Source organism: Cherax quadricarinatus, chromosome 40 (genome assembly GCF_038502225.1).
Source record: "Cherax quadricarinatus isolate ZL_2023a chromosome 40, ASM3850222v1, whole genome shotgun sequence".
NCBI lineage: Eukaryota > Metazoa > Arthropoda > Malacostraca > Decapoda > Parastacidae > Cherax > Cherax quadricarinatus.
Genome location: NC_091331.1, coordinates 8,962,858 through 8,977,707, shown reverse-complemented (window position 1 = coordinate 8,977,707; position 14,850 = coordinate 8,962,858). Strand labels below are relative to the sequence as shown.

The 14,850-nt window shown below is 42.6% G+C and overlaps 1 protein-coding gene across 1 annotated transcript in view; it reads right to left on the bottom strand.

The window, feature by feature from the left end:
* LOC128687385 (proteoglycan 4) overlaps positions 1–9,839 on the bottom strand; it is a 75,206-nt gene extending 65,367 nt beyond the window's left edge. Inside the window, exons 1-2 of the mRNA XM_053774843.2 lie at positions 9,800–9,839; positions 1–214 (exon numbers count right to left, since the gene is read on the bottom strand). The exon at positions 1–214 is cut by the window's left edge and continues 1,550 nt beyond it. Of these exons, the coding sequence (XP_053630818.2) occupies positions 1–134 (134 nt within the window). The 5' untranslated portion in view covers positions 135–214; positions 9,800–9,839. The remainder of the gene's footprint in view (positions 215–9,799) is intronic.
* Between the last annotated feature and the right edge of the window lie 5,011 nt (positions 9,840–14,850).

Genomic DNA, 14,850 nt, shown 5'->3' with positions numbered 1-14,850 from the left:
GGGAGAGGATAGACGGGTAGGGGCATGGGGACAGGAAGAGCATTGTTCTGTGCCAAGGCATAAGATTTGCGCCTCCATTTGTTATCCTCGATTTCGTCCAGTTCCTCCTGTGTGCGTACGATGGTGCGACGCATGGCGAAGGTTCACTTTGTACAGTTGGTTTTGTCACAAGATAATACTGTAGTGTCTGCATTCACAAACATCAAATGTCTTTCTGAGAAATAAATATAATGGCTATTGATTTTTCATCACGAAAAGAGCAAGACTGATCGGCTGTAAATGTCAGACAAATGAAGACTGTATATATCTCTCGTGCTGTTATAATTTTTTCAGTGTTGTGATACGCATGACCTGCTGCTTACACGCCACAGACAAGCGAGGTCAAGAATGAACCTGCTCTTTTTTGTGTGTGTTGCATTTTTATCACGATGAGATCAATATATATTAAACAATATTTGTGAATTTACGTCCGTCAAGACTCACGGTAACACTAGTTTGAGAAGGTTACAGAGATCCTGTGGTAGAGCCGCAAAGAGAGCACGTTGACGTTGACGGAAAGTAAAGAAGGCATGGAATGGAACAGACTACCCGCACATGTCAACCAGTGTGATTTAGTAGAAAAAGAATGAGCTGTTGAAGTAGGTCTTAGACGGGTAGATAGTCTTATGATCAGTAGAAGTCTTTTTAGGATAATAAGATGTGCCCCCCAGTGGTCTGACTTTTTTGGTTATCCTAGAGAATGATAATTCTATGTACTGAGTGTATACCTGAATATCACAAACTTACTTATCAAGAATCAAGTAGGACCACCACTATGATTCAAGAATCAGCCCAACACCACTAAGACTCAAGAATCAACTAACCACCACTATGATTCAAGAATCAGCCCAACACCACTATGATTCAAGAATCAGCCCAACACCACTATGACTCAAGAATCAACCCAACACCACTATGATTCAAGAATCAACCCAACACCACTATGATTAAAAAATCAACCCAACACCACTATGATTCAAGAATCAACCCAACACCACCACCATGATTCAAGAATCAACCCAACACCACTATGATTCAAAAAACCCACAAGACACCATCATTCTCAGCATCGCATTTAGTTCACTCAGTGTGTGCTACTGCCTCCTCAACACATCACAACCAATTCCTCTTCTCTTAGTAAAAACCACGAAGGTTCTCTGGCCATTCTTAACCCATTCGTTTAGCTTAGTTAGCTTCTCCTCACGTATACTATTTTCTTAATTGTGTTCCTCTATATCTTATTCGAGATTTCCCTGAAAAGTGGGAACGTATGGGATAGTATGTAAGATAACGGAGTGAAGAAAGAAAAAAGAGAATGGAAAAGCATTCCAATCGTCATTCCAAATTATGGAATAATGAAAATACATCAAGCAGTGGCCAGAAGATTGATGCAGGCAGCAGAGGTGACACTGCCGTAAGCAGTAGATGGGAGACTTGAAGCAAGCAGTAGGAAGAGTACTGACGCAAGCAGTAGACGGGAGACTGACGTAAGCAGTAGACGGGAGAGACTGACGCAAGCAGTAAAGCGCTTAGTGATTCATCAGATGGCCGTCACGATACGAGCACTCCCACCAAACCCACTTCACTGTAACCATCAACAATACTCTCCATACCCACTACACCACTCACTACAACACCAATGCCCACTGCAACACCGCTACCCACTACACCACTCACTAAAAGGACCCCAATGGAAAAAAGTGACATTGATTTGACTGGGTTATCCAAGGTTAAATCTACCTAATGTACTTTATATGTGTTCATATCCGTGCGTCCTCATGACCATGTAATATATAACATCTGTATACTGTGTACGCAAACCTAAATCAAGACACATTTACCACCACCACTTACTATACCCCACCACTACCACCCACTGCACTACCACCACCATCCACTACAATCATCACCACCATCCACTACAACCATCGCCACCATCCACTACAACCATCACCACCACCCACTACAACCACCACCACCCACTACAACCACCACCGCCACCTACTACAACCATCACCACCACCCACTACAACCACCAGCACCCACTTCGTAACCATCACCCACGTTACTTCATTCTCAAAAGTCAAGGTGTTTAGATAGCTTGTAAACTGATCAATCGGAAACAAATATCACATATTTCTTAACGGAAATTCATCAGAATGAGAGACAGAGAGAGCGGTGCTCCACCAAGGACAATCTGGGAACAGGTTCTGTTCTTAGATGTTCCTGGAAGTACTCTTACAATATAACGAGTCATTGTAACGAGTCATCGATACACTTTCTCGGTTACTTAAGGACAGTTGGGGATGAAGAGCTACAGCCTTGTTTTGCCACGGGAGAAAGTGGCTACAAGGAACTGTTTAAGGTCGTAGTCAATGACTGCTGCTAACATTACCCTGTCCCAGTATGTTATGGTCTGACTTCATTTTATCGAATTTCCTTTTTGCATAATCGGTAGAACGGTTGGCCTATAAAATCTCCCTGCAGTCCATGACAAAAAAAAAAATAGGTACGCCATGGTGGAATAAACAGTGCAGCCCAGCTGATGTTCTCTACTCTGGATCCGTTATAAAGCCAACGGCACCAGTGAACAGGTCATCATATGACTGACACCCGAGTCTACAGACATTTTTATTCCTTTCTTCCCACTACCAATATATAAAAACCACCTAATGACACAAATATCACCACCACCACCACTTACCACCATAGCCACCACCACCACCATTGCCTACTACCAGCACCACCACCTACCACCACCACTTGCCACGGCCGGGAGCAGGCCACGCGGCGACTGACCTTAAAAGAATGTCGGCTTTACTGTCTTGTTCGGTGCGTGTTTACTCGCGGTGTTTTATCTCCTCATAATATTCATTATATAACCTCAGAATTGCAGTGCACCTTAGATCTCTCTCACGAGAGCAAAGACTCTATATCACGAGACAGACAGCTGCTGTCTTACTAGCGCAAGAAAATCCCCTATAACCTCAAAGTTTCTACTGCTATAATTCATTTTATTTCCCCTTAAATGCTGTTATATATCAAATCTAACAATGCAGCAACTAGCATGCAGTAACCAACATTTAACCTTATTAAAATATTCAAAATAAAACGCTAAATCCGTCTACGGAATGGGAGGTAATCAGGTTTGATCCTAGAAATACCGGGGGCACCGTCAATTATTGGGATCAAGAGCCCTCTACCAGTATCAAGGCACCTACTTTCAAGTGGTAATGGTTTCTCAGCCCGTCTGGGAGTTAGCGTGTGGCACTAAGAGTGCCACAGACAAATTGGCAGCAGTGCCACGCAAGACAGGATGGTCGGCACACTTTCAGGCCTTAACAAGGAAGAGCCTGGCTACGAGAGTAGCGCTTGTCTCACGGATTAAGGCACGGAGGATCGATCCTACACCACTCCTTGCGTTGAATGACAATGGTTCACCATCCCATAAATATGATAAAAATAATTAGTGGCAGTGGCAGGATACTGATGGGAATACTTGTGGTCTCTAGTTTATAATAATGCTCTTTGCTCATAGTTTCTTTCAAGACAAGAATACTGGCGCTTGAAAAATGCAGAGATCCAGTGGAAGAACTGGAGAGTTGCGGCAGTTGTTGAAGTGCGAAGTAGGTTTTTACCTTAAGGTTTAGTCATGGTATTCACAGATTGTTTACTGTCCACTACCAATAAAACATTTAAATCACTGGAATCGCTTCAGAGCTCTCATAATGCACTCTCCGTAAACGGTAACGAAATGTAGCAGATTTATCTATAGATGGAAAATTACGCAAGGTCTACCTATGTAATCTACAGTAGACTACCATAACCCACATGGAATGAGGAATATAGCAGGAAGTGTAAAATAAAGGGCGAAAATCAGGTGTGCCATGACCGCAATGAGCGAACAGTGTCAACATCCGTGGTCCAAGACTCGTTCACCTGCTACCAGCTGATTGGCATGGTAAAAGTTACTATCAAAACAGATAAAAACAGGGAAGAGAACGAGAGACAGACAGACAGACCGATAAACAGACAAATAGACAGAAGGTACTCAGTTCTTGTATTCAATAACTTCTAGGAATTTCAATAGCAATCTGTGTCTGCTTTATTAAGAACATGTCAGGCCTTTTTATATTCTACTTCATGTCTAATTTTAAACATGAAACACACACACACACACACACGCTTACACATACACAAATACAAACACACACACATGAACATACAATCTGATATCCTTGACCTATATACTTTCTAAAGTACTGGATAAAATCATTAGAAAGTGAGTTGGCAACCCCTAAAAAGGAAGGCAGTCGCAAAAAAAGGGATAAGTGGACTTCAATTCTCCATGTTGGAATGCAAAGGCTCTATGTACAGAGCGAACCTTTATTTACACACGCGTGTCTCTACGAAGAGCTTTGTCAAGTCAGTGATAAAGATTAACTTAGCTGTGTCGTCTGTATATACAGATTTGCCCTGAACGTAGTGTTTTAAGCTTGTGGTGTGCCACAAGGATCAGTACTGGGGATGGTACAGTTCGTGATGACGAGTGGGGTGCTCCAAGGCTTAGTACAGGGACTGGTTCTGTTCTTAATACAAGTAAATAAAATAGTGCTAATCGAGTCATTCGTCACTGCGTGTACGTGATGTTAAGTTGTTAAGATGTACACAATGTTAGAAGGTGGGAATGTACTCCAAAGAGACCTGGACAGACTACAAGAATGGTCCGGCAGGTGACTGCTAAAATTCAACCACAGCAAGTGGGTGTGAGTACAGGTGAGGGGGACTGAAAACTACCCACTGAATACAACCTAGAAGAAAAGCATCAAAGGCCATGAACAAGAGAACTCAGGTGTAAGCATAATACAGAGTACATCAGTGGAGATAAGACGTAAAATACCAACGCGATGAAAAATTAAACACAAATGTTGCATAATGCGATCAATAAAGGATCGCGTTATACATTTGTGTTTAATTTTTCCACAGAGGATGTCACCAGAGACGCACAAGAACAGAATAATCTCGGCCAGATTTGCGAGACTAGTAAACCTTGTGAATTACCTTTAAGAACCTCAACAAAAGATTTCTTTCCAGTGCATGCCAGATCCATCACAGAGGATGCAGCACCAGCGTGGAGCCCACACTTGGTGAACCATGTCCAAAATTGGCGACAATTACAAAAGAGCGCTAAAAACGCATGGCAGAAAGAAAATGCAGATATTCGCAACTAGAACTGTGTACATCAGAGTGGAATGGAGAGGGGGGAGTTGAATGATAGCTCTAGGCCTTTCATGTTGCAATTGACATATCAGGAGCTTGCAATGTTGCAGAAAAGGGGATAAAGCCCCAGTAAATACGTTCAGAGGGACCGTTTTGCTAGTAAAAATAACACACAGAAACTTAAAGTACCACGAACAAGGACACAAAGAAGCTTAAAGAACCACAAACACGGGCACATAAAAGCTTAAAGACGCAGATAAGCTACCTGAAAGTCACCCAAGGTTGATTTCGGGGGGGAAGTCATCGCCCCCCACGGCCGGGTCTCAGACCAGGCCACAGGAACATCAGAACTAATGATAAGTTGCAGTGCTATACTCGTCTACCGTTCGAGCTAAATTCCAATCTGCCGACTATCATCCGTCAATACAAAAATGATTGGGATTAGTTTAGAGTTAGACCCTTCGTGTTTTCCAGTAATTCTAATTGTTATGTTAACTCAGGCCTCTGACACTATCAACTAACCCCCCAGGAAATTAATTCAAATCTAATTACTCTATAGATATTAACCCACTAAACACTAACTTAATTGTATATTAACTAGTCTACAGTCATACACACAGGAGAGAACAGCGTTTCGGTCCGACTTGGACCATTTACAAAGTCATACTAATATCACCAATCCCTAAGCGACCGTTATCCACTATGTAACACTAGAAACTAAGCCATTTCTAGCCCCAGCTACCACCATAGTATTTAACATTGACTGCTAACCACTTACAGCTACCTACTAGCCCCTGGTTACTACCATAACTACCATAACATTGAATTAATCTTAGTCTGCCCGAAATGCCTAGTCATGCTAGGTGTGACAGTGGCCCTCTCTGTACTTGGTTTTATATATGTAAACCACACAATATCCTATAATCTGTAAACCCCACATTATAACCTTTATAGAGAATAAACTTGATTTGATTTTATATTAACCGCTAACCCACCACCTGCCACGAACTATCTACAAGCCCCACAGCTACTATCATGGTAATGACTAGAACTAACCACTAACCCATCACCTGCCACTATCTACAAGCCCCCGAGTTACTATCATAGTAATGATTAGTACTAACTACTAACCCTAAATGATAGGATGGATAATGAGAACTTTCAAAACGAGAGATGCCAAGCCCATGATGATCCTTTTCAAATCACTTGTTCTCTCTAGGCTGGAATACTGCTGTACATTAACATCTCCATACAAAGCAGGTGAAATCGCAGATCTAGGGAGTGTACAGAGATCCTTTACTGCACGTATAAGTTCTGTCAAGCACCTTAACTACTGGGAACGCTTGGAAGCACTTGACTTGTACTCGTTGGAACGCAGGAGGGAGAGATATATCATAATCTACACTTGGAAAATCTTGGAAGGAATGGTCCCAAATCTGCACACAGAAATCACTCCCTACGAAAGTAAAAGACTGGGCAGGCGATGCAAAATGCCGCCAATAAAAAGTAGGGGCGCCATTGGTACACTAAGAGAAAACACCATAAGTGTCCGGGGCCCAAAACTGTTCAACAGCCTCCCATCAAGCATTAGGGGAATTGCCAATAAACCCCTGGCTGCCTTCAAGAGAGAGCTGGACAGATACCTAAAGTCAGTGCCGGATCAGCCGGGCTGTGGTTCGTACGTCGGACTGCGTGCGGCCAGCAGTAACAGCCTGGTTGATCAGGCCCTGATCCATCGGGAGGCCTGGTCATGGACCGGGCCGCGGGGGCGTTGATCCCCGGAATAACCTCCAGGTAACCTCCAGGTAACCCACCACCTGCCACTAACCACCTACCAGCCCCCTAGCTACTGCTACACACAACACTAGGCACTAAGTAGGTACTTCCCGTGTCATATGGTTCCACTTAACCTTAATTACCGAGGCTCCTTAACAGCGGTGCCAAGGCCTCCCTTAGCCAGACTGACACATCAAGGGTGACATTCTGAACAGGGCCATCCACGTGGCACTGTGAACGTGGCCAGCTAATGGAAGTGTTGATATCTGTTAAAAATGCGTTAATATTTGGTGAAGGGCTCTTGATCCAGGGAATTGAAGCTGCCCTCCGTTTCTGCAGAACAAACCTGATTTCTCATTCCCAAGCACTGTATGACCGTTAAGAGATTAGCGCTTCCCCATAATAATAATAATAATAATAATAATAATAATAATAATAATAATAATAATAATAATAATAATCCTTTCAGTTTTGGACTAGTCTCGTTGCAAACCTTCAGACCTTTTCCAATTTTTTAATGTGTTTTCAGCAAACTGTGTTTGCTGGGATAATCTCAGCTCCTGGCCTCTTCGACTGATATGATGGATATTACTGGTTTCTGGCCTGTTTAACCTTGTCATACCTACTCATAAAGCTGTGTGTTGAGTTTGCCTCCCTATCTTTCTCTTTCACTCTAAGACTAAATTATTATTATTATCAAAAAGAAGCGCTAAACCATCTAAGACTAAAGAAGCACTTCCTAACATCCTCATGGGTCATCTGTGTCTGCAGCATCCACCTTCGTTGAACCTCTTTTCGTAGCTCATTCCTCTCAGTTCCGGGACAAGTTTGGATGCAAATCTTGATTCTTTTCGAACTTGTCACGACGTAACCCTTCTATAGCGGATGGCACCCTTCTATAGCGGATGGCACCCTTCTATAGCGGATGGCACCCTCTTCGGCAGTAACAAATGGTACTCCTCCCTCTTCCCGTTTTCTCTCACACAGTTACACTTGTTTTTTTGGCGGTACATTGGTCATGGTGCCGTTTATCCTTCTCTAGATCCTCTGTCGCTGCTTAACCCCTGCGGGTTTTGCACTTCCCCACGATTAATAATAATAATAATAATATTCTCTGCCTACCCTCATCTGTTCAGTACTAGTATTATTTGTATTAGTAGTAGTAGTAGTAATATTAGTATAGTAGTAATAGTAGTAATAACAGTATTAGTAATAGTAGTCATAATAGTAAGAGTAGTAATACTAATAGTAATAGTTATAATAGTAACAGTAGTAGTAATGCTAGTAGTAATTATAATAGTAATAATAGTATTAGGAATAGTAATAACAGTAATAGTAACACTAGTAATAGTATTAGTAATACTAGTAATAGTATTAGTAATAATAGTAATAGTAATAGTAGTAATACTGGTAGTAGTATCATGGGGAAGCGTTAGACTCGTGTGGGTCTTACAGCACCTGGAGCATGGGAGTTATCAGATTTGATCCCAGGGAAGGGATCAAGAGCCCTTCAGCAGCATGAAGGCGACGACCCCCTTTCCTATCAACCTGGTCATACTCTTCTCCCTCTCTTCCTTTCTCTTTCGTACCCTCTGTCCTGTTCTTTTCCTCTTTGCTTTCTTTTTTATTCTCTTTCTTTCCTGCCCTCCTTCCCCTATTTTTCTATACTTCCTTCTTCGCCCTTTCCTTTCCTCTTTTTCTTCCTTACCCCATTCATTTCTCTCCCGCTTTCCTCTTCCCCCTCTCTCTTACCTCTATTCCTTATTCTCCCTTCATTTTTTTTTCTCCTTCCTTCCGTCTCTCCTGTCCTCCATTCCTTTCCCTTCCTCCTTCCTCTCTTTTCTTGCCTTTCTTCCTTTCCCCTATTCCTCTGCCTTTCCTTTTAACTCTCACCATTAATGTTCCGCTACGTTCCGTTACGCCCGTAAATTGTAATAAAAAAGAAGCGCTAAACCCATTAGGGTAATACAACGCCACTACGTCCGTAAATAATGGATTAAAACAAGCATGGTTGAAGTTTGTGTTGTCTGCAAAGTACGATAAACCAGTATTGAAAATAGCAGGTGTATACATGTACACATCACGGTCTTTGTATACGAGGGGGGTATGATAAGTTGTGGTATGACTCACGAAATCGTAATGACACGATTGCATTTAATAAACCATACCACGGGCGAGGTTAGAACCCGCGATCAGAGAGTCTCAAAACTCCAGACCTGCGTGTTAGCCACTAGGCCAGTTAGCCACAATAACATTCCTATGTTTGTATAAATATACCTAGTTGGATGAATCTTATTGTGGCTAGCTGGCCTAGTGGCTACCGCAACGGTCTGGAGTTTTGAGACTCTGATCGCGGATTCTAACCCCGCCCGTGGTATGGTTTGTAAGCTGTGGTATGGCCGATCCTGTGCCACGGACAGTATGCTGTGCCACAAGCTGTCTCTATGGCAGGTTGTGTCCGTTGGTTCTGTTCTGCTGTATGTCGCAGCATCAAATGGTTGCAGACGCTGTTCTGCAGTAAGCCGCAGCAGCAAATTCCTCGCTGAATGCACATGTCACTTCTCCTGCCCTTTTCCTCGCACGTTTCTGCCTTATAAAACCCCGATCGAAACGTTTGTCCCGACACTACTGAACAGGAGGTTCGTTATTTAGAAATCGTGTACGGTTCAGAAGCACGTCTGTACAGCACCGCTGGGTTCACAGCTAAACACAGCGCAGCATAGGTCAACACAACACAGCACCACAACCACCGCCACTGTCTCACATCCACACTCCACTGAGTATTATCAAGAACTGTTGGTGTAGTGGTGTAGGGAGTGAGATGAGGTGTGGTGGCGGTCGGGGGTACACCTCTCAGTTACCACACACCAGATATTTAACAATATTCCCCGCCATTGCCGTCGATATTACAATCCCACCTGGGTAATATAATGATATTGCTTGTGCTCTGCTGTCTTCTGTGAACGCTGAAAGTGGAAGCTCAGTAAGGAATGGTGTTTAAAGAGTCACCTTTTCAAATGCCGTGGCAAGGTGACAGGTAACGTAGTGCTGACCATACGTTACCTTCTTAATTTATAAATATTGCAGATAACTTACTGTTAGCGGTGCGATTTTTTACAGTGTATATTAAAAACGCAGATTATTTTTAAATATGTATATATATATATATATATATATATATATATATATATATATATATATATATATATATATATATATATATATATATATATATGTGTGTGTGTGTGTGTGTGTGTGTGTGTGTGTGATTAGATTATTTATAGTTCAGTATTAGACAAAAGTAATGACTGACACAAATCTTGAGAGAGAGGCAGGCATACCGATGGTGGACAGGCTAGTGTGGAGGAGTTATGTGTTGGATATTAATTGCATCAACAGGTGTGTGTGTGTGTGTGTGTGTGTGTGTGTGTGTGTGTGTGTGTGTGTGTGTACTAACCTATTCACGTATGTGTGCGTGTGTGTGTGTGTGTACTAACCTATTCACGTATGTGTGCGTGTGTGTGTGTGTGTGTACTAACCTATTCACGTATGTGTGCGTGTGTGTATAATTAACCTACTCATATATATGTGCGTGTGTATACTAACCTTCTCAGGTATATGTGTGCGTGTGTGTACTGACCTACTCACGTGTGTGTGTGTGTGTGTGTGTGTGTGTGTGTGTGTGTGTGTGTGTGTGTGTGTGTGTGTGTGTGTGTGTGCTTACTTTCCTGTACACTTGTCTGCACACCTGTGCAGTATCATTATTACTACCCCCACTGTAACCATTTTTGTGTATTATCACCATTCTTAGTCATCATCTTGATCACCATCACCCTCCATCACCTCCACTAATCGCCATCACCACATCTACTAGCCAACCTTCACCACCATCGTTACCACGAGAACATACGAATTAAGGAGCACTGCAGTAGGCCTACTGGCCTATGCTAGGCACGTCCTATTCACACCCACCCATACCCATTCATGTACCTGCCCTACACTAATCGCCATTATCTTCACCACTAATCTCCCTCCCCATTACTAAGCACTACCACCACCACCACTACCACCACCACCACAGCCACTAACTTCTATCACCATCAGTCACCCACTACAAACTATCACAGATACCACCAACAACAAGTCTAGCACCACCACCACACAGGACCTCAGTGACCCAGTTCGACACAACCTCTGCTGTTAGTACTGCTTGTTATTATAATCTCTGAGTAATCATACTCATACAACTAATACAACTAATCTCTGAATAATTTTCTGCTTTATACAGCTAATATTTGAATGATCGATCCTCTTCTGAGTGATCCTCTACTTCATACAGATACTGATCATAATAGTTATCAATAACCTTGTAGACTGAGACACTTATGCAACATATGGGAATCTTTATTAAGGAAACATTCCGCCACAACGGCTACATCAGTCCAATACAGAACAGAGAGGGATAAGGAAAGGAGGAGTTTGTATTGGACTGATGAAGTCACTGAGTGGCGAAACGTTTCCTCAATAAAGATACCCAAGAGTTGCACATGTGTCTAATTTAACAACACGTCGGTTCTTTGAACCATTCATCTACAATCAATACAATACATAGACATAATCGGATGAAACTGTCTAAGGTTACAAATAAAAACCTTGGACGAAGAGATAAAAAAACACAAACAATTCAGGCAACCATTATTAGGTATCCCCTTCTGGGATATCTGATCATTCATAATGTATGGGGAGGTTTAGTGCTGCCGGAAAAAATTATACGAGGACAGGTGACGTCTAGTAGTTTGTGGTGAAGTGTGAGAGGTGCCCAGGGCGCTGTTCTATTCCTGGGAGAATGTTTGGTGAGGTGTGGCGATGTGTGATGTTAGGTGGTATGGGAATGTGTCCAGGACACCATCCATCCCTAAGAGGAGACGTGTACCACACGATTAACAAGAAGGATATGCTGGTTAGCCCATAGAGAGAGAGAGAGAGAGAGAGAGAGAGAGAGAGAGAGAGAGAGAGAGAGAGAGAGAGAGAGAGAGAGAGAGAGAGAGAGAGAGAGAGAGAGAGAGAGAGAGAATAAACAATGTTATAACATCAGAGAGCAGAGTTGTTTACTTGCTAACCGAGAGACAACCATGGGCTGTAACTGGGACTTGATTAATGGATGTTTAAGTCATGTTAAAATCTTGCGTTTTAATACACAGGACTTCGAACTATAAAATGTTTATTTGTCTTTAATCCCAGTTTTAAGGATTAAAATGTTCTTGATGTTTGCTTGCAGTCGAAATACGTCTAAAATTAATTTAAATAATGATAATTAAACTGAGGAGTGCGCAATAAAGAAAAATAAGATGATTTTGGCGTTGAATTCTCTAATTTTTAAGAACATAAGAAAGAAGGACCACTCCAGCAGGCCTATTGGCCTATGCGAGGCAGGTGCAAGTCACCTACCGGTTTATGCCACTGACACAACCTAGTCAGGTCCAGGTCATCTACTTAAGGAAGACCTAGTATCACAAGGTTTTTATTTTTAACTTGAGAAAGCTTCTTCCGATTACGTCCATGAATTGTATTGAAAAAACCACCGGAATGTTGCACATGTTTGGTGTAATTCATTATCTTGACGGTATCGAATACCACTGACATTTAATTATATTTGGTGTTTTTAAGAGGGTTAATTATAATTATAATGACCGCTAATTGTATGACGTAGAGGATCACTCAGAGATTAGTTGCATGATGTAGAGGATCACTCAGAGATTAGTTGTATGATGTAGAGGATCACTCAGAGATTAGTTGCGTGATGTAGAGGATCACTCAGAGATTAGTTGTATGACGTAGAGGATCACTCAGAGATTAGTTGTATGATGTAGAGGATCACTCAGAGATTAGTTGTATGATGTAGAGGATCACTCAGAGATTAGTTGTATGATGTAGATTGTAGAGGATCACTCAGAAATTAGTTGTATGATGTAGAGGATCACTCAGAGATTAGTTGTATGACGTAGAGGATCACTCAGAGATTAGTTGTATGATGTAGAGGATCACTCAGAGATTAGTTGTATGATGTAGAGGATCGCTCAGAGATTAGTTGTATGATGTAGAGGATCACTCAGAGATTAGTTGTATGATGTAGAGGATCACTCAGAGATTAGTTGTATGATGTAGAGGATCACTCAGAGATTAGTTGTATGATGTAGATTGTAGAGGATCACTCAGAAATTAGTTGTATGATGTAGAGGATCACTCAGAAATTAGTTGTATGATGTAGAGGATCACTCAGAAATTAGTTGTATGATGTAGAGGATCACTCAGAGATTAGTTGTTTGATGTAGAGGATCACTCAGAGATTAGTTGTATGATGTAGAGGATCACTCAGAGATTAGTTGTATGATGTAGAGGATCACTCAGAGATTAGTTGTATGATGTAGATTGTAGAGGATCACTCAGAAATTAGTTGTATGATGTAGAGGATCACTCAGAAATTAATTGTATGATGTAGAGGATCGCTCAGAAATTAGTTGTATGATGTAGAGGATCACTCAGAGATTAGTTGTATGATGTAGAGGATCACTCAGAGATTAGTTGTATGATGTAGATTGTAGAGGATCACTCAGAAATTAGTTGTATGATGTAGAGGATCACTCAGAAATTAGTTGTATGATGTAGAGGATCGCTCAGAAATTAGTTGTATGATGTAGAGGATCACTCAGAGATTAGTTGTATGATGTAGAGGATAACTCAGAGATTAGTTGTATGATGTAGATTGTAGAGGATCACTCAGAAATTAGTTGTATGATGTAGAGGATCACTCAGAAATTAGTTGTATGATGTAGAGGATCACTCAGAGATTAGTTGTATGATGTAGAGGATCACTCAGAAATTAGTAGTAAGAAGAAGAGGATCGATCATTCAAATATTAGTTGCATAAAGCACAAAACCATTCAGAGATTAGTTGTATTAGTTGCATGAGTATGCTTACTCAGAGATTATAGCAACAAGCAGTACTAACAACAGAGGTTGTGTTGAACTGGGTCATTGAGGTTCTGTTTTGGTGGTGGTGGTGGTGGTGGGTGACTGATGGTGGTGGTGGTGGGTGACTGATGGTGGTGGTGGTGGGTGACTGATGGTGGTGGTGGTGGGTGACTGATGGTGGTGGTGGTGGGTGACTGATGGTGGTGGTGGTGGGTGACTGATGGTGGTGGTGGTGGGTGACTGATGATGGTGGTGGTGGGTGACTGATGGTGGTGGTGGTGGGTGACTGATGGTGGTGGTGGTGGGTGACTGATGATGGTGGTGGTGGGTGACTGATGGTGGTGGTGGTGGGTGACTGATGGTGGTGGTGGTGGGTGACTGATGATGGTGGTGGTGGGTGACTGATGATGGTGGTGGTGGGTGACTGATGGTGGTGGTGGTGGGTGACTGATGATGGTGGTGGTGGGTGACTGATGATGGTGGTGGTGGGTGACTGATAGTGGTAGTGGTGGGTGACTGATGGTGGTGGTGGTGGGTGACTGATGATGGTGGTGGTGGGTGACTGATGGTGGTAGTGGTGGGTGACTGATGGTGGTGGTGGTGGGTGACTGATGGTGGTGGTGGTGGGTGACTGATGGTGGTGGTGGTGGGTGACTGATGGTGGTGGTGGTGGGTGACTGATGGTGGTGGTGGTGGGTGACTGATGATGGTGGTGGTGGGTGACTGATGGTGGTAGTGGTGGGTGACTGATGGTGGTGGTGGTGGGTGACTGATGGTGGTGGTGGTGGGTGACTGATGGTGGTGGTGGTGGTGGGTGACTGATGATGGTGGTGGTGGTGGGTG